The sequence below is a fragment of the Dromiciops gliroides genome, chromosome 4, assembly GCF_019393635.1.
Source record: "Dromiciops gliroides isolate mDroGli1 chromosome 4, mDroGli1.pri, whole genome shotgun sequence".
NCBI lineage: Eukaryota > Metazoa > Chordata > Mammalia > Microbiotheria > Microbiotheriidae > Dromiciops > Dromiciops gliroides.
Window position 1 is genome coordinate 492,239,140 of NC_057864.1, and position 25,596 is coordinate 492,264,735.

At 49.1% G+C, this 25,596-nt stretch overlaps 1 protein-coding gene across 1 annotated transcript; it reads left to right on the forward strand.

Annotated features, from left to right (window-relative positions):
- The first annotated feature begins 227 nt into the window (after positions 1–227).
- Positions 228–23,543, forward strand: ASB1 (ankyrin repeat and SOCS box containing 1). The gene is made up of 5 exons (XM_043964032.1): positions 228–500; positions 4,330–4,471; positions 9,056–9,358; positions 14,532–14,917; positions 21,918–23,543. Exons 1-5 carry the CDS (start codon positions 368–370, stop codon positions 22,049–22,051), a joined length of 1,098 nt encoding a protein of 365 aa, XP_043819967.1. The 5' UTR covers positions 228–367; the 3' UTR covers positions 22,052–23,543.
- The last annotated feature ends 2,053 nt before the right edge of the window (positions 23,544–25,596 follow it).

A 25,596-nucleotide genomic window follows, 5' to 3' on the forward strand; every position in this document is an offset into this window, starting at 1 on the left:
TCCGCTGGGCTCCGGGCAGCGGGCGGATGGCGGGGGGCGGTCTTGGCCCGGGGCCTCGGGGCTGGTGCCCTTTAAGCAGGCGGCGACGGCGGGATCCAGCGAGCCGCCCACTGCCCTTTCCTCCCCCGAGGGATCCTCCCCGGCCGGGCGGTTCCCGGAGGACGCGGCGGCCCGTGCGCTGCGCAGCCTGGGCCCCTCTCGGCGCCGATCGGGCGTGGGGAGGGCTGGGCAGAGGCCGGGCGGGGCGGGCCCGGCTGGCGAGCGGGCGGGGAGGGGCCGCCCGCCATGGCCATGGCCTTGGCCTTGGCCGAGGCTCCCTGGTAGGGGGAGGGGAAGGCTCGGGGCTGGTGCCGCAGCCCGGTGACAGATGGCCGAAGGAAGCTGCCCAGACCGCCACCTTGCTGGCCCCGGGTCCCAGCCGAGGGATCCTGGCGACAGCCTGGACACCCAGCCCTGTGGCTGGAGGGGGGCCCCCTTCGGAGCCACGGATGGCAATGCAGGTAATGTGCCCGGCCAGAGAGCCTCTTCTCTGGGGGTGGGGCGGGGTACGTGAAGGGGCAGGGGGCTCCCAGCTCCGAATCTCGGGGGAAGCGCGCATCTGCAGAGCGCCCCTGCCCAGGGCCTGCCCCGACACCCCGAAGCTCTTCCCAAGCCCAGCTGGGGGAGGGGCCGTTGGCCTGGGCAGGAGCTGCCACCTGTCTCGGGCTGCTCGGCTGCGCTCAGGCCTGGAGGACCGACCCGGAGTCTCTGGCTCTGGGTGCAGGGGCCGCAGCGGCCGCAAGAGGTCCCCCAGGCCCCCAGGCCCCCAGGCCCCGGCAGCAGATCTCTGGGCCCTTCTGATCCGGGATCTGCAGACAATCGAGGAGAGGCTCCGCCACGCTCGGAAGCAGAAATGCCAGCTATTGTTGCTGGCACTGAGCAGGCTCGGGCCAGTCCGATTCAGAGAGCTCTCCGAGGTTGGGGGGAAATGGAGTCAGGGGACTAGAGGTCGCACCCCTGCTCTGCCTGACACTCCCTGGCCTGTGACATGGGCCTGGCCAGTCAGAGCTTCTGAGCCTCAGGGTTTTCCTCCACCAAAGGGGGCTATGTACAAGGCTCCAAAGATACTTTGGGAATACTCCCCAGTGGACATGCTACTCCCCCCACAGAACTGAGGCAGGGGCTGTTTCACTTGTATCTTTGTATTCCCAGGGCCTCACTAAGCACCTGGAGCTAGCCAGGTGATGCTCTGGGAGGAGCGCTGGATCTGCACTCAGAAAGAGATGAGTTCAAATTCTACCTCAAATACTTGCAAGCCGTGTTCCCCTGTACCTCTCTCAACCTCACTTTCTTTTCTGGCTATTAATAGGCCCTTCTTCCCAGAGTTGCTGGGAGGATAAACACGTTTATCGATCAGTTGATTGGAGATCATGATGCTTCCACTCACTGCCTCCCTATCAGATTGTTGGGCAAATTCTTCAAGCACTGCAGGAATAGGGAGCAATGTAGCAATGGGGTGAGAACAGAGCAGAGAGACAACATTCTTATCATGGAAGATGAGGGGGCGGAGGATGGTCAGAAGGCATGGGTTCTAGGCCTGGCTCTGTTACCCGCTGTCTGTGCCATTTGCCTTCTCTGGTCCTCAGTCTCCCCATCTGAGTTGGCCCTTCCAGCTCTGCCATTTCAGGTGTGCTTCTGTCTCTGTCCAGCCATCTTCTGTTGTCTTCACCTCTATGATCCAGACAAGTGGAAGGAGCGTGAGGCTGGAAGGTGGAGGAACTAAGCTGTGTAACCTTGGGGCTGTTGACTTCCTTCTCTAGCCTTCTGAAATGAAGAGGGGGGGCCAGATGAGCATTAATCACCGCTGCCTTCCGGGTTTGCATTTATTATGACTCTGTGGTCCTGCAGGTCACTTTGTTTTCCTGAGTCTCAATTTCCTCAACTGTGAAATGGGAGGATTTGACTAGATCAGAATTTCTAGAGTAACCTTTCTCTTGTGTCATAGATCTCTTCAGCAGTCTGAGCAATCCCATAGATCCTTTCTAAGCATCATGTTTTTAAATGCATAAAATACCATCTAGGATTACAAAAGAAATCAATTATATTGAAATATAATTATTTAAAAATCTATTCCTGGGTGTCAGGTTAAGAATCCTTGAATGAAACAATTGCTAACGTCTCTTCCCATTCTTAATCTATAATCCTATTGAAGGGATCATATTTTTAAGGCCAAAAAAAAAAGAAAAAAGAAGGAAATCAGCATAATTTATCAATACATTGAAAAAGTCTGCAAAGAGGCGCCATGTGGCACATTCATGGACTCCTCCTGCAGAGGGAATGGGACCAGCATGCCTTCCCACAGCTCTTCCTTTGAGCCATTCAGTAACTTTCACTTCTGATTTTTTGGGTGTGTGATTGTTCTTTCCATTTGCATCATTGGAGCCATTGAGTCTCTTGTTCCTTTGGCTCTGCTGACTTCACTTGCATCAGTGCATATGAGTCGTTCCATGCTTCTCTCTAGTCACCACATTCCTCATTTCTTACAGGATGATAATATCTACCACATTCATGAACCACAATTTTCTTAGCCGTTTTTGGGGTGAGGGGGTAGATTTTATGGTTTTCTTTCAGTTTTATTCAGTCCAAGTCATGGCAGACAGCTTTAGTTTGTATTCTGATCAGATCTTTGAGAAGAGATTTTTTTTTGGAGGGCGGTGGGGTGGGAGGGGGAAAGGGCGGTAAACATTGGATTAGGGACAAGGCTTGTCCCTGTGACTGCATTGATGGAGGGACCTCCCAGGGGAGGACACTCACCTTCGCATCATTTGGAGTCTTAGAGAATTGCCTGGAACCTGGAGAGTCCAGATGACTTGTCCAGGGTCACACAGCTAGTAGGTAAGAGGGTCAGGACCTAAGCCCTGCTGGCTTCCAGCCAGGAGGCTGCTCCCCTCACACCGAAGTAAAATTCCATTCAAGTCAGCAGCCATCCTTCAAGCCCCACCCCTGTCAGGCTTTGTGTTTTGTGCCGGTGTGACCACAACAATCATTCAATCAAATAACAACCAGGAAGTGAGGGAGGAGGAGAGCTGCGTGTGCTGAGAAATAGACACAATGGTACCAAGTGACTTGGAGGCCTGGCCAACAGCGAGGGAGTGGGGAACCCAAGGGAAGGAGAGGCTGCCTCCGGTAGGGAGGATCCCTTGAGCCGAGGCCCAGATTCCAAGGAGTAGAGGTGAGCCCTGGAGAAGAGCCTCAAAAGTCGTCTCCTTGGATCCCTTCCTTTGATTGCTGGGGAGCCCAAGCCCAGAAAGGTCAGGTGAATTTGCCCTGGACACACAGCAGGATACTGGTGGCTGGGGGACTAGGCTCCAGGGCCCGGCTTGAGGCCTGCACTCATGACGGCCATCTTTCTGGGCTCCAGTGCCCATCCTGTGTGAGAGTGGCAATTTCCTGTTCCTCCACAGGGTAGAATTAGAATTTCGGGGGCAGGTTTTGAGTCGGGCTGCTGTGAATCTAGTTCTTGTGATCTTGTTGCTTCCTTCAAGGGGAGGATCTCCCTGGGAAGGCAGCTGCCGTTTGGTTTTCCTGCTGCCCTGGGCCTAGCTGGGCCCCCCCCCCCCCCCCCCCCCCCCCCCCCGTTGCAGTTCATTCAGTTCATGCTGTGGCCTGAGCTTCCAGCCAGTTAACTTTCTCTAGGCATAGTTGTGTGTGTCCCCCCCTCCCCCCCACCCCAGGCCCCAGCCTCCCAGGCCAGGCCCAGGTCCACCTTGCCCCTTAAAGTCCCCCGTATTAGGTGAGAGAGAATGGAGTCACTAAGGAGGGTGGGGATGGCCTCTTTGGGGCTCCTGCCAATGTTTCTACCGGCGCCATCAGCTCAGTCTCCACAGTCCCAGCTGGGAGAGTCAGGAACAAATGGTGGAGCTGAAGGAGGCCTGAGCCTGGCCAGCCCTCGATACTCCAGAGGACGAGGATCCTTGGTTGGGTTTTGTACTAATCCAGGCATCAAGGGCCAAGGGCCTGTCCAGGGCAGTGGAGGACCATGGGAGCTGGAGGGGGTCTTGGAGGTCAGTAGTCCACTTCCCTCATTTGACATTTGTAGAAACTGAGACCCAGAGACCTTGGGTGTCTTTTCCAAGGTCACATGGAGGGTAATCAGGATTCGAATGTAGGTCCTCAGACACCAAAACCAGAGAGGGCTGTTGGATGGAGATGGAAGGCTGGTTGCTAAGACATGAGGATTCGTGTCTTAAAGGAAGTTATTGAGTGATCAGCAATGAGCTTCCTGGCCATTGGGGAAGAGCCATGAGGCGCCCCCTGCCCAGGTAACAGGAGCCCCTCTCTCCAGTGCAGGTCCGAATCTGAAGGAGTGGCTGCGCGAGCAGTTCTGTGACCACCCCATTGAGCACTGTGAGGACACCCGACTGCACGACGCGGCCTACGTGGGCGACCTACAGACCATCCGCAGCCTACTGCAGGAGGAGAGCTTCCAGAGGTGAGTGCTCACCTCCCTTCCCACCCTGGGCTGCACCTGCCCCCCAAAAACCTGAGTGATGCCCCCCAGGCCTGGTGAGAGGCTGGCCTGGGGCTGTCTGGAACTTTCACCTTGTTTGTGGGAAGAACAAGCAGAATGAGGATTAAAGTGAGTGATGGGCTTAGAGATGGAGAGATGTGGGCTCAAATCCTTCTCTGTCACTCTCTGAGCCATCAGACTACAGATGACAGACAGCTGACCACCTGCATCAGAGAGTGAGTTTGCACACTGGGAGTTTTTACCCCAGTGAGATCACAGGTCCTAGACATGTATTACCCACCTAATGTAAGATAATACATCTGGAGTGCAAGGAACCTTGGCCATTATCTGCTCCAACATGTCATCTTACAGATAAGGGAACTGAGGTCTAGAGAAGCTAACTTACTAGCTGTGTGATTGGGCAAGGAAGTGTCAAAAGCAAGATTTGAACTCAGGTCTTCTTTTTTTTTTTTGGTGGGGCAATGAGGGTTAAGTGACTTGCCCAGGGTCACACAGCTAGTAAATGTCAAGTGTCTGAGGTTGGATTTGAACTCAGGTTCTCCTGAATCCAGGGCCGGTGCTTTGTCCACTGTGCCACCTAGCTGCCCCCGAACTCAGGTCTTCTTGATTCTAAATGCAGTGCTCTGTCAATTATATCACACATTATGCCACCTCGTCTGATAGGACCCCACATCTAGAGCTGGAGGGCATGGAGAGGGCATCATTTAACAAATGAGGAAAGAGAAGGCTTGGTGACACTGGGAGTACACCATGTCCTGATCCCCCCTGGCAAGTAAAAATAAAGATGGGGGTGATTCCCTTTTCATATGAATCCTTGTTCTTGGATGTGGAAGAGGGGTACCCTGAGCTACATGAGCAGCACCTAAGGGAGGCTGGGAAATCTAAGAGGCGGAAATAAGGAGGGGACAACCTCCGGGACAGTGTGAGAGCACTGAGGAGGGAGGAGGAGACTGAGCTCAGAGTGCATCCCCGGAAAGTATTTGAATTCAGCTGGGGATGGGGGGGGAGGGTATAGACTGGAATTGGATGGGTCGGGTATGTGTGTGTGTATGGGGGCGGGGGGGGGGGTAACGCTTTAAATACCAGCTGGGGTTTTTGAGTTTGATCCTAGAGGCATGAGGAGCTTCTGAAGATCTTTGAGCAGGGCAGTCAAATGAATGCTTAGACAAACCTGTGTTTTAGAGAGATCATTTTGTTGGAAATGGAGGGAATGCCCATTGATAGGGGAATGGCTGGAAAAGTTGTTGTATATGATCATGTGCTATGAAGAATGATGAGCAGGATGTTCTCAGAAAAATCTGGGAAGACTTACATGAATCGACACAAAGTGAAGTGAGCAGAACCAAGAGTACATTGTGCACAGTGATAGTAATATTGTACAATGTGAATCACTTATCTACTCCCAGCAATACAATGATCCAAGATAATTCCAAAGGGCTCATGATGAAAAATGTTATACACCTCCAGAGATAGAACTAATGGAGTCTGAATGCAGATTGAAGAAGACTTTTTTTTTGCTTTCTTTATTTTTCTTCCTCTTTTTTTTGTCTGTATTTTCTTTTATGACATGACTAACATGGAAATGTTCTACATGACTCCATATGTTTAACCTATATAAAATTGCTTGCCTTCTTAAGGAGGTGGGAGGGAGAAAATTTGGAACTCAATTTAAAAAAATTAATGTTCAAATTGTTTTACATGTAATTGGGGGAAAATAAAATATTTTTAAATTAAAATGAAGATTATTTTGGTAGCTGTGTGGAAGATGGATTGGAGTGAGGAGAGACTAGAAAGAAGCTAGGAGACCAATTTATCATGTCCATATATCGAGTCGTGTTATTCACATGCTGCAGTCTCCTAGTCTAATCTTCCACTGTACGTTTCTTGTGGGCAGTGGTCTTTTACCCCTTCTGTCCTGTCTTTTCCCCAAATCTGCCACTTGGCTGATGAGCATGTAAAAAGTTGCAACATGGAGCATGAGGAACTTTAGAAATGACCAATCCAAATCCCTCATTTTACAGATGAGGAAACTGAGGCATAGAGAGAAGAAATTTTCCAAAGGTCTTGCACTGATTAATTAAGAGATGATCCAAACCCAGTTGATTGAATGCCAGAGAGAATTACATTTTTTCCTTTAGATCTCCAGATTTTAGTACCATGCCTGACACCTACTGCAAAATTAATCTGTGTTGAATTAAATTCTGAATCCAAATGCGGTATTCTCTCTGTTCCACCTCAACTCTCAGGACTTTTTTTTAAACAGGGGAGGAAACTAAGGCCCAGAAGAGTTAATTGGGGGGGGGGGCACCTAGGTGGTTCAGTGGATAAAGCGCCAGTCCTGAATTCAGGAGGAGATGAGTTCAAATCCGGCCTCAGGCACTTGACACTTACTAGCTGGGTGACCCTGGGCAAGTCACAACCCTCATGGTCTCAAAAAAAAAAAAAAAGGAAAAAAGAGTTAAGTGACTTTTCTTGTTATAAGGTCACACAGTTTTTAATTAATTGAGTTATAGGTGACCCATTCCAATGTCGTGTCTCTGCAGCTGGTTCCCATTTCCTTTCCTCATGGATCACTGTTATTGTCCCTTCAGTAGGTGCAGCATCAGGCAGAGCTCAGTCCCAGAAAGGTGATCATCACCCAGCCCTACCAAAGGAATTATTCTCCCATGCCCATAGGATATGAGCTCAGGCCAAAGTCAACTCCAGTGAGCTTCGGCTGCAGCTGGGCCTGGACGTCATGTAACCTGAGAGGAAGACCTACTTCAGGCCATCTTGCAGCCAAAGCTTTCCTAGTGTTTGCTCTTCCTTGTTTGTCCCACCCAGAATCAGGCTGGGAGGTGCATTAGTTGCTGTTGTTCTCACCTCTGGAAGCCGGAACAGGGTGGGGGTGTCTTATCATGGCCTCCCTGCTAACTAGCCACGTGACCTCTGGCCCACAGGGTCCTTCTCTGTAAAAAGAAGGGGCCAGCCCGGAGGCAGGGCATGATCCTCCAGGGTTGTGCCCAGTGCCTATTTCAGGGGTCACTGCTTTGGTTCGAGAAACTCCTGATTGGATCTTGTTTTCCCTCCTCATCCCAAGACAGATGACTGATGAATTTGTCAATGAAATGTGAGAAAGGACAAGTGGATCGCGAGCTCTCCAGACCCCAGCTGTCCTCCCTTGCCTACAATGTGTCACAAAGATTTTTTTTCCATCCCCAGACCTTGTTTTCAGGCACTGTTCATGGTGTTCTGATTCTGAGCCATGCTGGGGGAGATAGAAGGAGGTGCAGTGTGGAAGCGTGTAGGCAAAAGGGCCTCTCCTACTAGGAGTTGAAAATACCCTGGACTCTGGGTCACAATCTAACCAGCAGTGAAGTGACCTTGAGTAGATCATCCACCCTTCATTACCTCAACTTCCCCAGCTGCCAAATATGCAGAGTATTTGCTTCTCACATTGTGCCTTGTGGCCGAGGGACCTCCAGAAGAGAGACTCAAGGTTAACAGACTTGACCAGCATGTGACCATGAACCCAGCACTTAACTGTCTGTGCTTCTGTTTCTTTATCTATAAAATGTTGTGCCCTGGGGCCTCAGGGCTCTCATGGACTAGGTGTCTCTAGGGAACTTGATCCCAGCTGGTTATTTTTTCCTCCTTTGTCCACTGAACCCACTTGGATTGTTCTGAGAAAGTCTCGAAGACAAAAACGAGGGTGGCCAGGTCTCCAGATCCTTCCCAAGTGGACATCTGAGCTGAGTCTTAGATGGAGCTAAGGTTCAATCTCCAGTTGACTCCTGAGCGCCATTTCCTACCTGTGCATATTTGGGTGACTTTCTCATGCTCTCTGAGCCTCAGATTCCTCAACTCTGACTTGAGGGAGTTGGAGCAGATGCCTTTAGAGGTCTCTTCTTGTTCCCAATCTATGCTCCTCTGGGTCTGAGATAGAGATAAGAAGGCAGAATATTCTGGTCATGGGCAGCTCTTTATGCAAAGGCACGTAGTGGGGAGATGAAATATGTGCAGGGCATAGCAAAGAGGTCAGCTCAGCTGGAACAGAGTGTGGGAGGGGGAGTCAATGGAAATGAGCCTAGAAAGATAGTTCGGAGCCAGATTCTGAAAGCTTTCAAAGCCAAATAGAGGGTTTTGTATTTGGTCCGAGAGGAAATAGGCAAGTGCCTTTATCTCTCTGAGGGAGCCTCCTCCAGTTTCCTCCTTTGTAAGATGAGGGGGCTGGGTCAAATGGTCTCTAACATCCCTTCCAGCTCTGGTTGATGCCCCACCTCCGACCTATCACGCCACAGCTACTCTGCCCCTTTTCAAGCTTTAAGGGTAGATTTATTGTTAATATCTGTAGAAAAAAAAAAGACTCAGTTTCCCTATCTGTCCAATGAGAGGACTAGGTGATCATTAAAGTTCTTCCCGCTGAGTTCTTTCTGCCTGGAACTCGTCTGTGTCTGTGTCTTCGTCTGTTTCTAGCCCTGGCCAAATCTTTGTCCAGTCTGGTTCCTCTCTCATTTTCAGGGCTCTCTCTGACAAAGCTAAACTCTGTGTCCACTCTCTTCTCAGCCGGATCAATGAGAAATCAGTCTGGTGCTGTGGCTGGCTTCCCTGTACCCCTCTGCGCATCGCAGCCACTGCAGGCCACGGAAACTGTGTGGATTTCCTGATTCAGAAGGGGGCTGAGATTGACCTTGTGGACGTGAAGGGACAGACTGCCTTGTACGTGGCGGTGGTGAATGGGCATCTGGAGTGCGCCCAGATCCTCTTGGAAGCTGGAGCCGACCCCAATGGCAGCCGGCATCACCGCAGCACCCCTGTGTACCATGCTTCCCGCGTGGGGAGGGCTGACATTCTGAAGGAGCTGATCAGGTAGGTGAAGAGGAGACTGAGGCTCGGCTCAGTGACTAGCCCAGGTCAGGTCAGAAGCTGGACCTGAACCCAGGTCTCTTCTAAATTAAAATGATTCTATAAATCTATTCATTTTAGCTAACCCAAGCAGAGTCCAGGGAGACTGGACCATTACTTGGCTCTCCCTGTCCCCAAGTGACAGCCTTGTGAACCATGAGGTTTCTTTGCCATGATAACTGACTCCATCTTTGTGACTTAAGATCTCTATAGCTTATACTTTATTAAGTCCTACACCACCTTAGAGAATGCTATAATGATAATAACAATAATATCTATTGAGCACTGAATATATGCCAGGCACTGTGCTAAGCATTTTACAAGTCCTCACAACCTCCTGGGGAGATAGGCACTATTATTATCTTCATCTACAGTTGAGGAACCTGAGGCAAATGGCACTTAAATGATTTGCCCAAAGTCACAGAGCTATGTATCCAAGGCAGGATTTGAACTCAGGTCTTCCTGACTCTAGGACCATAAATCCAAGTTGACTAGAAACTTTGAACTAAATAAGGATGCCACATTCAGACCCTTTGCCTTCTCCAGAAGGAAAATGAAGAAGTTGAACCAGATGGCGGAGAGTTTACCAAGAACTTACTTTGTCCCAGGGAAGGGATTTCATGGGACTCATGGCTTTAGAGCCAGAAGGGACGTTAGCACACCCTGTGCACACTTTCAGGCCATAATTAGTGAATAATAAGAGTGAGCTCCAGGAGCTCACGCTATTGAAGGGAAAAGCAGAGACTCCAGACATGGAACACATCTGGGCTCTTTGGGACAAGTCGCTCACCTCTCGGGCCCTCTCCTCCTCTCGGTGAAGTGAAAGGGTTGGCCCCAAGGCCTCTGAAATCCCTTCCTGCCCTGTGATTCTCCCTGGTACCCTTGGGCAGATCACTTTCTTTCTGTGGACCTGGGCTCTAGCCTGTGAAAGAAGTGGGGGTGGACAGGATGGCTAACCTGAGTCTGAGGTCCTATAACCCTGCCCCCGCTGGGGCCTCAGTTTCCCTATCTATAAAATGGAAGGGTATTGCAGGCTAATATTTAAGGTCCCATTTAACTCCAAATGTGCGATTCTTTGACCCCCGAGATCCATTCTCCCTTCTCATCTGTGCTCTTGTGATCTCCCACCACCTCTCCTTTCCATCCGATGGGGTAAGGCTCTCTTCTGTCACCGTCATCCTTGAGGTTGGCTCAGTGGGACTGCTTTCCTCGATTCCCTAGGAATAATAGCATGAACACAAGACTCCATAACAAGTGGCGCTCCTGTGCGTGCGTGCGAGGCATTGATTTATGCTGTTCTCCCCAGTGACAGTTTGCCAGCAATATTAAAAACAAGAAGGGAATTTTGGAAAATATTCAGGATTAAAATGAACTGGCCCCCAGCCAGTGTCTTTTTATGAGGGGATGAAGGGATGTCTCTTCCACAGCTCAGCTAATACCAGATTGTCATGTTGCCCAAACATACAAAGATCTTGGAGGATGCTTTGCTCTGAACCAGCCACCACGAGTTAGTTGGAAACCACGTCCCCTCCTTTCCCCCTTTGTGTAGGTCCCCTTTTAAAAATGAGTTTAATATGTGAGGTCAATGGAGAGATGTGTGTTTGTTTTCTGCCCTGGGTTGGGATGGTATTGAAGATTTCTAGAGACAGAAGGGAGGCGGGCTTTGAGTGCAAGGGCTTGGACCGAAGTTTCATCTAGGACACTTAGAGTCCACGTGACCCTAGTCAAGTGGCTTAACTTCTCAGTGCCTCCAGCTGCCTTATCTGTAAAATAGTGGTGACCTTTGCGGTGCCTTCCAGCTCTGGATCCCAGAAGCCCATTCTTCTCCAAATCACGGTGAGAACACAGGGAATAAGCTGCCACACATGGGCAGGGCTCAAGAGGGAAGACCGCGCCTTCGTTTTAACAGGGACACTTCATGCTTACCCAGATGAATGAGGGTGGGTGGGAGGGGGTGGAGGACCATGTCTTACTGGCTTTAATAACCGGGGCCTGGCAGCTGTGGTTACAATTCCTTGCTCTCCCCAAGGGGAGGCACTTTTGGAAGAGGCTTTGAATAGTGCAGAAGAGATCATAAAAGTGGATTGCATTCTGGAACTGTTGGCTTCCCCACTCCCATCCCCCATGCCTCACAAAAGCCCCAACTGAAAAGAAACAAAAATCTCTTTTGATGTGTGTGCTGAGCCTCTGAAGGCCTCATGCTCTGACTGTGCTGCACATGCATGCACACATGCTCCCACATGCACACACATGTGCACATGCACACGGATGCTCTCCTTCCGGCCACCATTTGCTGTTACAAAGGAAGTCCAGAGACAAGATGAAAAACAAACGCCCCACATTTTGGTCTTGCTGGGCGGGTCTAGCCTCTGCCTTTGCCGTCGCTGTTGTATTTGCTTAGGGCTTGAAGACAGGGCTTAGCTTTTGCCCTTTGAGAGCACGGAACGGTGTAGGCAGGGACACAAGCTTCCGAGCTTTCCTGCACCAGCTGTCACCAGATGTACAGTTTGGGATGGAGAGAAAGGACGCCTAATCCAAGCACTTTGCATATGTGTGCTCCCGCAGCCGGGCTGAGTGTGGCCGGGAGCCTCGGGCTTGGACTCGCTCTTGGCTCTGGCCCTTCCCTGGCTGTGGGCAAGCCTCTGTCCATACAGTGTAGACAACTCCCCTCTCTTGGTTGTCTGTGCCACACGCTGGAGCAGTTGCATCAGACTGAGGAGGAGACAGACTGAGATTCTCCTCCTGCCCTCCAGGAAGGGGGATCTTCCTATGTCCCCAGGCATCTCAGTCTGCTTTGGCTCATCTGAACCAGCAGGAAGCTTTCCCCACACCCATTGAAAGTAGCCTCTGGAAATTCCCCCAGGTGCTTTTAGCTCTTTTCTGGCTTCTGGGCACTTCAAGTATCTTTTGGTACCATTGCCCCTAAGTGTTCTCTTCTCCAACCTAAGTGTTGCCAGTCCCTTTCATGGATCACCCAATGAACTTGGTCAGAAACAGTGAATTCCACAGAATTAACCCCAGAAGGCTACAAATCATCCAGCATTTATTAGGCACCTACTATGTGCCAGGCACTGTGCTCAGTGCTGAGGATGAAAAGATAGGCAGCTGGGTGGTGTAGTGGATAGAGCAGTGGACTTGGACTTGGGAAGATCTGAATTCCAATCCAACCTCGAGCACTGAACAAGCTGTGCGACCTTGGGTGAGTCATCTAAGTTCTCTCTGACTCAGTTTCTTCACCTGTAAAATGAGGGTAATAATCGTACCTACCTGACAGGATCAAATGAGCTAATATAGGTTAGGAACATTGCGAATCTGAAAGCACTGGGTAAATGCTAGGCACTATTGCTATTACTGTTGTTTATAATGACGATGGTGCTCTGGAGGAAGAAAAACGAATGAGACGCAGGAACCGACGGGCAACAGAGGGTGGGCAACAGAGGGCGAAGTTTTCCGATGTCCTCGTTGTGGCAGGAGCTGCGGCTCCCGTATCGGACTGCACAGCCACACTGTGGCCTGTGGCTCTTCAAGGCGCTGATCCATGGTCGTCCGTGACTGGCGGAAGCCTACTATGGTGGCGGTGATTATGATCATGAAAAACAGTCCCTGTTCTCAAGAAACTCACAGCCTAATAGGGGAGACAGCACATCAATGATGATCTACCCATAAGTTATGGACAGCATAAATTGGGGATAACCTCAGGGGGAAGGCACTAAGTTTAAGGAGAAACGGGAAGGGCTTTTTGCAGATGTTCTTGTTGTTCGGTTGTTTCAATTGTGTCTGACCCTTCATGATCCCATTTGGAGTTTTCTTGGCAACGATACTGCAGGTGTCTGCTGTTTTCTTTTCCAGCTCATTTTGTAAATAATGAAACTGAGGCAAACAGGGTTAAGTGACTTGTCCAGGGTCACCAAGCTAGTGAGTGTCTGAGGTGGGATTTGAACTCATGAACTCTTCCTTGACTTCAGCCCCAGTGGTCTCTACACTGCTGAGACCTGAAGGAAGAAAAGCCAGGAGGCAGAGATGGGGAGGGAGAAAGTCCAGGCATGGTGGACAATGCAGATCCTCCGAGGTGGGAGACAGAGTGTCCTGTGCAAGGAACAACAAGGGAGCTGTTGTCACTAGAGCACAAGGCTCTGACTGTGAAGGGGAGTGAGGTGTGAGAGGAGGGAACGGGAGGGAGGATTCAGATGATGAAGGGCTTTAAGGGCCAAACAGGGTCACCTGATCGATCTTGAAGGTGATAGCGGGTCACTGGAGGTCATTGAGCCAGGGCAGCAGTGACCTAGTCAGACCTTTCAGCAAGATCTGACCCGGCAGATGTGAGGAGGAGGGATCGCAGTGGGGAGAGACTCGTGCAGGGCAGGCCACCGTCTGCAGGCTGGAGATGTGAGGGCCTGCACAGAGGTTGTGGCCGTGTCTGAGGAGGGGAGATGAATGTAGAAGGAACCTCATGGAGGTAAGGTCTGCAAGCCTTGGCAACTGACTGTGTGTGGGTGGTGAGAGGGAGGGGTGGAGTGAGCAAGACGTCGGGGCTGGGGAGCCCTCGATAGTAACAGGGAGAGAGGAGGGGGTGGATTGGAGGGACAGCTAGTGAGTCTGATGTGGCCAGGAGGCAATTGGAGGTGAGACTGCAGGACAGGAGAGAGGTTAGGGCTGCACAAATAGAGAATCCTCTTCATGGAGGTGATGATTACATCCATGGGCTGATGAGATCACCATGTGAGGCAGTGTAGAGGGAGAAGTAGAGAGAGGATGGCCCGGCTAAGAGCCTCCACCCTCCACCCTTGCAGGCTTCTCCTTGTCAGAGCAGGGACTCTTCAAAATGCTGATCTACGTTCTTGAAGACACATTCTTTGCCGTGGCTAGTGTCTGTCATGTCATCCCCTCCTGGTTTTTCTTCCCTAGTGGTGTGATCTTAGAGTCATTCATTTAGTATGGGTATATCCAAAGCTGATTGAGGCCAGAGTCAACCAAAATGGCTCCCGGGATCCTGGGCCACCACGGCAGCCTTGCTAATGGCGGCATGGATGGGGGGTGATGTGAAGATGGCCTCCTTGCTTGGTCTGCGTCCTTGGCAGAATAAGGGCCTCCATCAGGCACATGAGGACTTGTGACCTTGCTTCTGCTTCTCTCGTAGGTATGGGGCAGACGTGGATGTCAACCACTACCTGGCTCCGGGGATGCCGCCCCCTTCTTCCCGACGCCTCACGTCCCTGGTGGTCTGCCCCCTGTACATCAGCGCGGCCTACCACAACCTCCAGTGCTTCAAGCTACTTCTTCAGGCCGGAGCCAACCCCGACTTCAACTGCCACGGCCCTGTCAACGTCCAGGGCTTCTGCAGGGGCTCCCCTGTCTGCGTCATGGATGCCGTTCTGCGTCATGGCTGTGAGGCCGCATTCGTCAGCCTGCTGGTCGACTTCGGTGCCGACCTGAGTCTGGTGAAGTGGGAGGCCTTGAATACTGAGTCAAGAGGCAGAGTGAAAGTGAACCCAGAAGCTTTGCAGGTTTTCAAGGAAGCCAGGAGTAAGTACAGTGAGCCTAAAACCTACTGTTGCCTTTATGTCCTTTCATTTATTGAGCACCTACTGTGTGCATACTGTGCCTGGGGCTGGGATAAAAATGTGTATGACAGAGAAGCTGTCCTCAAGGGGCTACATTCTACTGGTTAGGGAATGAAGGACGGAGGCGGGAGACGCAGTCACATATAACTAGGATTCAAAGTTAGGTAAGATAAATCAATGCAATTCAACAAGCATCTACCATATATACCCAGTGATGTTCTGAGTCAGGTCAATGCAAGAGAACAGTCCAGGTAAAACACAAATACAGATCTGAGAAGGGAGACACTGGGGAAGGAAGGGCAAGATGCTGGCAGAGATAGGGTCATTCATATACAGTGGATGGACGCAGAGAAGGGGGAAGGAGGAGGAGAATGGGAAATGGGGAGTCACCCAACTGGCTGGAATATAGAGCCTGTGATGAAGAGAAATGTGAGCAAAGGCTAGGAAAAGAGGCACCTAGAGAGAGCATCCCCCTGCCCCCTACAAGCAGCCCTCTGCCTCTGACCCTGGAGTGCTGGGCTCTGATTGGTCAGAGTGCACCAGATAGAGCTGGCCCCGTCCCCAACACATCACTGCTCTGTGCCTATCTTCATGGGAGCCACCCCCCGCCCCAGCCCGTGCACCCTCCCCCCTCCCCTTGCTTTCAACCTTGACCTCTGCAAACAACAATGGAAATGACATCACTATTTCTTTCTTTCTTTCTTTTTTTTAGTGAGGCAATTGGGGTTAAGTGACTTGCCCAGGGTCACACAGCTAGTAAGTGTTAAGTGTCTGAGGCCGGATTTGAACTCAGGTCCTCCTGACTCCAGGGCCGGTGCTCTATCCACTGTGCCACCTAGCTGCCCCATCACTATTTCTTGAAAAGGTGGTTCAGTTGCCATTTGTCTGCACTCGTCATCCTCGTGACTTCCCTGATCCCATGGCATCCACTCCCTCAGCTGAGTTGGGTTTTCCTGTTAATAAATTGGATTGAGCTTCTGTCCTCAGGGAGCTTATATTCTTTGGGCAGGACAGCTGTATTTATCCCAATAAATAGAGACAAATGAACACAACATTATATTAAATGAACACAACATTATATTATATTTAGGGCTTGCGAGCTCATTAGTCTCTGGGGTGATCCAGAATAACTGGGAGTGGGACCCTGAGCTGTGCTTAGAAGGATGCCAAAGATTTTGTGTGAGTGAATAGGAGGTGCTTCCCAATACGGGGGGACAGGTTGAGCAAAAGCTCAGAGGTGGAAAACAGGTGTCGTATCCTGAACTCCAGATCGCTTTGTGCTCCAGCCTTGAGCTGCTTGTTACCATGCTCAGACAAATCGGATGCTGCCATCTTGGAAATGTGCCCCCTGCCAACCTTTGGATCTTTGGGATTCCTTGATGACTCCAGCTCTCTCCCCCATGTCCAGCGCATCCTCTGTCCTCCGCATGCCCATACCTATTGCCCCAGTCTTTTCCCTCCTCTATGGCTTCTCCTGCTTGCATTGCTTTCCTTGTCCACATGGCCAGCCAGCTTATCATGCAGGGCTAGGGATGCCCAAGCATCCTTGGCCCTGCTGGCCTATCACCACCATCACCAGTTTTGGCCCGTGAGGCACCAGCGCCATCCCCTTTGCTCTAGCTCTGGGTTACTGGGGCATTTAACAAAAACAACAAACAAAAACCTCTCTGACTTGGCTCCCAATGTGTTCATTAGCTTCAGCTGCACCTAGTCTCTGCCTTTATCAACTCCCTGCCTCATTTCCCCTAGAACCTCCTTTCTTCTGTAACCCTGTACTCCTTATCCTGTAACTCCAAGGCACCCTGATCCCACTACTTGTCACCGAGAAGATCAAGGCATCCAAAGGAGGCTCTCCACACTCTCTTCTTCCTGTCCCAAAGTCACAGCAGCATCTTTAAGTCCTCCGCCTTTCCCCTTCTGTCACAGAAGAAGAGGGAGCCTCGTCCTCCCCAAGGCTAATATCTCTCTTCCTTCCGCCCCTTTGAGGCCATTGCCTCCACCCTCCTCAAGGACCCTTCTCTAGCAGCCACACCCCGTCTTTCACTCATCTTCCCTCTTTATCTGCCCAATTCCCATCCATCCTTTAAAGTCCAGCACAGGTACCATCTTCTCTTTGAAACTTCCCTCCATCCATTAGTTGGTACCAGCCTTCCCACCCTGGCTTTTCTAGCATGGAAGCCCCCAGTTTGTAGATGCTCTTGGCATGTAATTTCCATATCATGGTCACTGGGGTCATGAACATTGGAGCTGGAGGGGTCAGAGAGGCCATCAGGTGCAAACCCCTCATTCCACAAATGAGGAAACAGAAGTTTGGGGAAGTCTAGTGACTTGCTCAAGGTGCTACAGATACATCCAGAGCCAGACCTTGAATCAGGTGTCCTGATCCCAAATCCTAGACTCTTTCACTGAACCATCTTGTTCCATGAGGGCAGGACCAGGTGTCCTCTAAACTTTCCTCCTATATTTAGTAATACATAATCATGATAAATATGTAATAAATATGATAAATATGTAATAAACGTTTATTAAGAACTGATAAAATATGCATGTTTCCTGAATGAATGGCCTGGAGAAGACCTCGAATGCCAGGACCGGCATTATAAAACGGAACCGGATGCAACAAGATTTTCTTTACAAAACATCGCCAAGCAGAGACATTGACAATGGAAACAAAACCCTTTCTTTGTTCAGCACAGGACCCTCACACTGAGGTTTCCATGAGGCCTTCTCACCTGCAGGCCCTAAGGATTGAGGAGGTGGGGAGACTGTGCTTGCTACAATCTCCCCAGTTTCTAGAGAGGCTTATGTATGAAATGGCTTTTTTTGTCCCCCAAAGATAGACTGTTTTGCAGAAGGGGTCTCCTTCACCAAAACGTGTTTGTCTTTCTAAATTATTTTTAATTAATTCTTTAAATTTTTCTGTTCCAAATTCTCTCACTCCAACCCCTTCCCCACCCTAATTTATTATTTTTCAAAGGTCACCGTGAACTGGCTTTGTGTGGTAGCCCTCCTTCCCACTGGTTCTGAGGTTCAGAGATGTATGAGGAGCGGCCCTGGGTTGGGCTCGTCAGCCTTTGTAGTAGTTAGGCCAGAGTCTGTTATTCAGGTCAATAAGGCAGCTGGGCTGACCCCAGAGGCCTTTGCTATGTTTGTGCATCAGCAACTCCACAAGGGATTCTCCTTTGCCTTGGCTAATAGGGCTGTGACCACCCACCCAAGTGGAGCCCATCAATTCCTGCTTAAAGCTGACCCTGCTGGTCCTTCACTTGGAAATCCTTGGGTTATTGGGGAGCCAGAGGTCATTCTATGTATTTGCAAGTCCGCAAGTGCATATTTTTTTAAGCGAGTGCATTTCTTGACAAATATTCTACAAGTCTAGTTAATTCCTTCAGCTTCCCACCTCAGTCCCCCTCCCCCTCCAGTCGTTCACATTCATCTGACTCTTTTGGAATAAGAACCAAATCCCCTCAAGGTCTCCTCCTAACGGCACAATGTGAGCCATGCTGTAGACATGGAATTGATCTCCGGGGGGATGATGGAGGTGGGGGTTGGTGTAGGATTCTCTCTGTGAATGAGTGACGCCTACAAGTGAAGTGGATCTGGAAGGTCATAGAGGAAGGGGCAGGAAGCAGAGAGTGACAGAAGCAGGCCTTGCTCCTCATGCTAACCAAGACGCAGAATTCTTCTCTGACTGTTGGGCATTTGATTGGCTCCTTTCTTCCTACAATAATCACAATCGTGATCACACCACCACGTTCTCCAAAGTCCTATGATCTCACCAGTGCCGGTTTTCCTTCTTGTGACACAGATTGCGGACCCGCTCACCCCACAGCTCCATCAGTGATCTTGTAAGGTTTGTGTTGTTGAAGAATTCATTCTGGGGCACACCCTCCTGAGCTGCACCTTGCACAACAGACCTTAGGGCCTCTGTCATTGGACCTTTGCTTGAAGCCTTCCTGGCTTGTCCAGGCCTTCCAGAACATGTATCTTTTGATCTAGGTTTTCTTCTATCCCATGATGAGGGGCTGGAAGGTGACTTTAATAATATGAATCACATTTACCATTGAAAGTTTGCAAAGTACTTGACATGAATTATCTCCTATAATCCTTATGACAAAGCCCCTGAGAGGTAGTTGCTATTGTTATCACGATTTTACAGATGAGGACCTGAGGCAAACAGGGTTAAGTGACACAGCTAGTAAGTGTCTGATGCTGGATTTGAACTCAGGTCTTCCTGACTCCTGCCCCAGCTCTCTCTATCTGCTGTCCAGTTGTATCTAACCACAAGCCATTGAACTTTAGTGCTGCAACAATAACAACAATTTTATCCAACAATATAATTACAAAGAAGCCTTGAAGAAATGGCTATCTTCCTAGTGCTTGGCACATAGTAGGTGCTTAATAAATGCTTGTGCATGAGTGGATTAAATCATGAATATTTGTTTGTGGAATGGTGATTCATGATTATGTCATTGCCACCAACATTCACAGAGGAGTCATCCCATCCTTCTGTGGGCCAGACTCATCAATCAGTGCAGATTGTGCAATAAAGTGGTGGAAACTATGCAGGAGGTCACAGACATTTTTCATCTATTGGATACACAGAAGACACTGGAAGCTTGGTGTCCTCGGGACACTGACAGACAACAAAGCTCCACCACACAAAGACAAAAGCCCAAACAGTCTTAAAAACTCAGTAAATAAATGGCCCAAATGGAACAAGACAATCATGACCATTGGAATTGTTGCTCACAGCTGCTCAGACAGAACTTAGGGCCAGAAAAACCAGGAGCAGCGTTCTTAATAGATGTCATCACAGGAAAGACTCTGAATTTCTTTCTTTTTTCCTTAAAATTCCATTTTATTTTATTTTCCATTCAAAAGTCTCTCCTCCCCTCTTCTCTTCCTCTACCCCACCCACTGAGAAGACAAGAAAAATAAAGCCCATTTCAGAAAGGTATAGTCATGCTGAATACATTCTTGAATTAGCCATGTTTGGAAGAGAGAGAGAGAGAGAGAGAGAGAGAGAGAGAGAGAGAGAGAGAGAGAGAGAGAGAGAGAGAGAGAGAGAGAGAAAGAAAAGGAGGAAAGAAGGAAAATTAATGGAAGGAAGGGAAAAAGAAAGAAGGAAGGAAGGGGGAAGTAGAGAGGGAGAGAGTAAGAAAGGAAGGAAGGAAGGAAGGGGGAAGAAACAAAGGGAAGGAGGGAGGAAGGAAAGAAAGAAAGGAAGAAGGAAAGGAAGGAAGGAAAAGGAAGAAGGCAAGAAAGAAAGAGGAAGGAAGGGAATAAGGAGGGAAGGAAGGAGGGAAGGAAGGAGGGAAGGGGAATAATAAGCAGAGTCTGTGCTCCAGTCTGATCTGGTCACATCAATGCTCCCTTGGGAGGTAGACGACACACCTCATCACAAGTCCTTTGGAATTGTGGTGGGTCATGGTGGTGTTCATAGTTCTTCAGTCTTTCAAAGGCTTTTAAGACCCATGGTTTCGTCCTCACACAGAATGAAGAGCTTTCAAAATAATAGAGGCCTAGTTGAAGACCTTGGAGCCCTGTGAAGATGGGCCTGGGCCCCTGGGCCCTCCCTGGTGCCTTGTTGGCCCCTGTAGTTGTCCTAAAGGCACTTTCAAGGAGCCTCTGACCACCTCCTTCTTCCATTACTCAGAGTCGGTTTCTCCCCTCCATCACAGTTCATAGAACACTGCATATAAAAAGAATACTAACAGATTAAAGACTTGTCCTCAGACCATTCTATTGGAACTGTTTTAAAAAAAATAAACTATGATAAAATAATCACCACTTATCAGTATTATCATTAATAACTAAAATCATTGTTAAAATCTAACATTGTGTATATTAATTAGTATTTTATATATATCAACATATACATGTCAACATATCACTTTTGAGAGGCAGCTTGGCACAGTAACTAGAGCATTTAGGTTGTAGTCAGTAAGACTTGGGCAGACAGGGGCACAGTGGGTAGAGCCCTGGGCCTGGAGTCAGAAAGACTCCTCTTCCTAAGTTCAAACCTGGCCTCAGACACTTCCTAGCTGGGTGACCCTGGGCAAGTCACTTCACCCTGTTTGCCTCAGTTTCCTCATCTGTCAAATGAGCTGGAGAAGGCCATGACCAACCACTCCCGTATCTTTGCCAAGAAAACCCCAAATGGAGTCACAGAGAGCAGACATGACTAAAGATGACTGAACAGTAAGACCTGGGTTCAAGGACTGCTTCTGTCATTTCCTAATTGTGTGACTCCGGGACAGTCACTGCACCCTTTTGATGCTCAGGAAACTTACTTGTTAAGCCTCAGGTAAGGATGCTTTGCAGTCGATGTTCAGGGACATAGTGATAATAATAAAAACAATGCCCAAAATGGAAAGACGTAATTACAACTAGGAAATTCCAAAGCTTGGGGATGTTGGCTGGGGATCTTAGCACATGCCTAGATTTAAGTCTTCAGTAGCAAAGCAAGGCTTGCAGTCGGTTTTTCTTTTCCTTTGACCAGCACAGCACCTCAGTCAGTCAGCAAGCATTTCTTTTTTTTTTTTTTTTTTTACGGGGCAACGGGGATTAAGTGACTTGCCCAGGGTCACACAGCTAGCAAGTGTCAAGTGTCTGAGGCCGGATTTGAACTCAGGTACTCCTGAATTGAGGGCCGGTGCTTTATCCACTGTGCCACCTAGCTGCCCCCCAGCAAGCATTTCTTAAATGCTGGCTGTGTGCTGGGCTCTGTGACAAGTACTGGGATACAAACAAAAGGCATAGAGCGGTCCATGCTCACCAGGAGCTCACATTCTAATGAGAAGATGGCCCATCTCCCCTTCATTCTTCCCAAGACACTACCCAAGGTAGGGCTGTGGCTCTGGGAGGTCAGGGCTGCCAAATGCCTGGATTCCATCTCATGGGAAGGAGATGGCTCAGTTGAGTGACATTTTTTTCTCTTTCCTTTTGCTCCTTTCTAGGTGCCCCCAGGACCTTGCTATGTTTGTGCCGGGTGTCCGTGAGGAGGGCTCTCGGCAAGTGTCGTTTGTATCTTATACCCTCTCTGCCCCTCCCTGATGCCATCAAACAGTTTTTACTTTATGAGCAGAGTTAAGATCCAGGATACGATCATGGGGATGCTTCTCAAGGAGAAAAGCAGGTGATCTAAAGAACCAAACGGTGTCTATTCATTACTCTCCATCTCACACCCTGAACTGTTAAGAAATGTCCCAAGTAGCTGTTGGTACAGAAACTGCCTTGGTATTGCTGAAGCTGCCCCACTCCGGTGCTTCTGTTGGTGTGGGCTGTGTTTTGTAAAGGATCTCTCCATGGACTTTGGTCTAGCCTTGGCTTATTTTCAGTGGTGGGGCTATTGCAATGTAGTGTATCCTTTTCCCTTGATACCCATATGTGGGATTTTCATAGCTACAGGTAATCAAAATTGGGGATGGAATGGTTATCAAGGGTATAGGTCAGGTTCCAGAGTTCAGCTAATGTCTCGATAAGGACAGCACGATTAGCAGCCTCATGACCTATATACTTCTGTGTATATATATTTATATTTCCACAGTGAAATATTTACTTCAACATCTGATGGATGCAAATAATTAATTTGGGGAAAATATATTTAACCAAAGGTGATGTTAGTCAACAAGAATTTATTAAATATCTACTACAAGTCAGGCACTGTGTTAAGTGTTGGGAATACCAAGAAAGGGAAAAACATTGTCTTTGCCCTCTAGGCATTCACCTTCTAATGAAGGAGATAACAGGGACAGATATAGGCAGAATAGGTCAAAGGTTGCTTTAGAGGGGAGGAATCAATAGGGCCTATTGATGTTCATTGTCCTTTCTTGAGAGATTGGTTGACATTTGGTATTTAGAGGTGGGATATATCACAAAATCACAGAATTTGAGAGTTGTCAGGAACCTCAGTGGTCATCTGGTGGGTCATCCAACCCCTATCTGAAAGGAATCCCTACTATTACATACTCAACCAATATGCGTATTTGTCTGCTCACATAGTCATCTGTACACACACAATTGGATTGCTTATCATGGCTGCCAAAGATGCCAAGGTGACCATGGCCCAGATTAAGGGAGACCAAGGTCCAGAATAAGAATGATGACATTTCCCTTTAGCTCAGGCCCGCTCAGATCCAATAGGGAAGACTGGGTTCAGTTCTTGGGGAAATATTTTAGGAACAAGATTGACAGAGTGGGGTGTATTCAAAGGAAGGCCACCAAGATGGAGAGGGCATATACCATTTGTCGACTATTTTAAGGAATTGAGGATGTACAGCCTGGAAAAGAGAGCCCTTAGGGAGGACATGGGAACTGTCTTCAAGTATTGGAACAGTCTCCACATGGAAGAAAAAATGGACCCGTTCTATTTGTCCAAACCAGGCATGATGGGTGGTAGTTGAAGAGGCAAAGTTACCCTCAATTTAAGGGAAACTTTCCTGATTGGAAGGGACTGTATGGAAGGTAGAGGACTTCATCTCACTAGAGGTCTTCATGTAGATCCGAATGGTCACTTTGGGGTCATGTTGTAAATGGATTTTCAGACATGGGTTGGATTAAACATCCTCTCTAGCTCCTTCCAACGCTGACGTTTGCTCCTTCTGCAGTCCTTCTTTTCCTTCCTTAGTGAGTCAGACTTACTTTCTTGGGTCACATCTTATGTCCCTTTCTCAACTGTATTTATGTAGAGTTGAACCTTGACCTTGGTCTCCCCTGAATTCACACATGGAATAGTCACAAACACTGAAATGTCAGTGCAGGTGTGGGAGCCTGGAGCACCTCCTGATTCCTCCACTTTCCATCCCCTAGACAAGGCAGCTCCCCCAAAGGATGGGGAATCGATATTCAAGCATCTATTAGGCACCCACTGTATACTAGGCATTGTGCTATGTGCCGAGAATACAGAGACCCCCAAATTGAACGATGCCTGCCCTCTAGGGCTTTATGTTATGTTGGGATTAGCCAATATACGCCGGTCTACAGGTGAAACACGTGGTAACACCAATAGCATTCACTGCCATCACATACGGGACAATCAGCCAAGGAACGATCTTTGATTAAGCACTTACTACATGTCCGTACTGGGTCAGCATTGGGGCTGCAAAGGCAGAAGTGAGAGTCCTTGTTCTCAAGGAGCACACCTTCTGTTGGGGCTGGGGGGTGGGGGAGATGGAAGGTCCAATGCTCTGCTGCAGAAGCACCACACCCAGGCTTGGTCATTTCAGGCAGAGGTGTGGATGCTTCCAAATGACTAGAGGCTCGGTGCTAGACACGCAAATACTTCTGGATGGCATTTGGTTTTTGGCTCTGACATCTTGGTGCCCTGAGAGACTGACTCTAGAGCTGGCAGAGACCTCTGAGGTCTTCTACTAGGTCCAGCTCCTCATTTTACCAATGGAGGAAACAGACTGAGAGGGGAGAAGGGATTGGCCCTGAGTCACACAGTATGACAGCAGTGACATTGCTATAGTCCTCTTAGGTACCGTTTACAAAGCACTTCCTATACACTGGCCCACGTGATGATCACATCAGCACCTATGTTGTCCATATGAGGAAACTGAAATTCAGAGAACATAAGTGACATGCTTAAGGTCACACAAGGAACAAGTGTCAGGGGCAGGATGTGAATGTGAGCCTTTCTCCCTCTGAATCCCAGACTCAACAGTCACACTCTTTGGGCTTTACTGATAAGCAGATTGTTGTTCAGGGATGGGCTTTGAGATCCAGATATTCTCTGACCTCCATTGTTGTCCATGGATTCCTAAGTATCCTGTGTCCTTGGGCACCTTTGAGTCTCTGAGGGTGGGATTGCTCAGCACTAAAGCAAACAGTGATTGATTCACTCAATCCAGAGAGAGAGAGAGAGGGAGGGAGACGGAGGGAGGGATGGGGTGGGGGAGAGAGAGAGACAGAGCCCAGAGTGCCTGTGTGCTCTCAGAGGGTACATGGCTCAGCTGGGCCACTGGCCCGTCATCTTGAGGGGAATCTGGAGACCTTCTGAGTGCATGATGGGCACTATAAATGTACTGGGCAATGATGGAGATGCTTGGAATTTGGATTTTGCAAACTTGGGGTTTTACTGTTGTTGACTAATGAAAGTGGGCACAGTCAACTTCTCTTTATTATATAATTGTGCAGTGGAGAGGGAGCCAGCCTCAAAGCCGGGAATTCCTCAGTTCAAGTCCACCTCTGACATATACAGGACCAGATGGCCCTGGGCAAGTCACCTCATGTGTCCATGCTCTAAGCATCCCTCTAAGACAAGGAGTGGTAGGAAAAATACCAACCTGCATTGGCAGAGTTTCCTCACGCAGGAGTCCCTAAGAACTTTAGAACCAGAGATTTGGTTTCTGGCTCTGTCCCTGTATTAGTGTTGGTCTGCACCTATGGTTCAATTGATGTAGGGAATTCCTGGTGTAGACACCTCCTCCCGGATACAGACCAACCTCTCATCTGAAATCTATAGTCCAAGAGAAGAGTCTGGGGCACCGAGAGACACAGTGACTTGTCTGGGTTCATTCAGTAACTAGAGTCAGAGGGAGGAGGCTGGCCCTCTCTTGTTGACATCAAACTATATTGGATTTGCTTCTATTTTCCCCAAATTCATTCATTCATATTCTTTCAACAGTCTTTTAT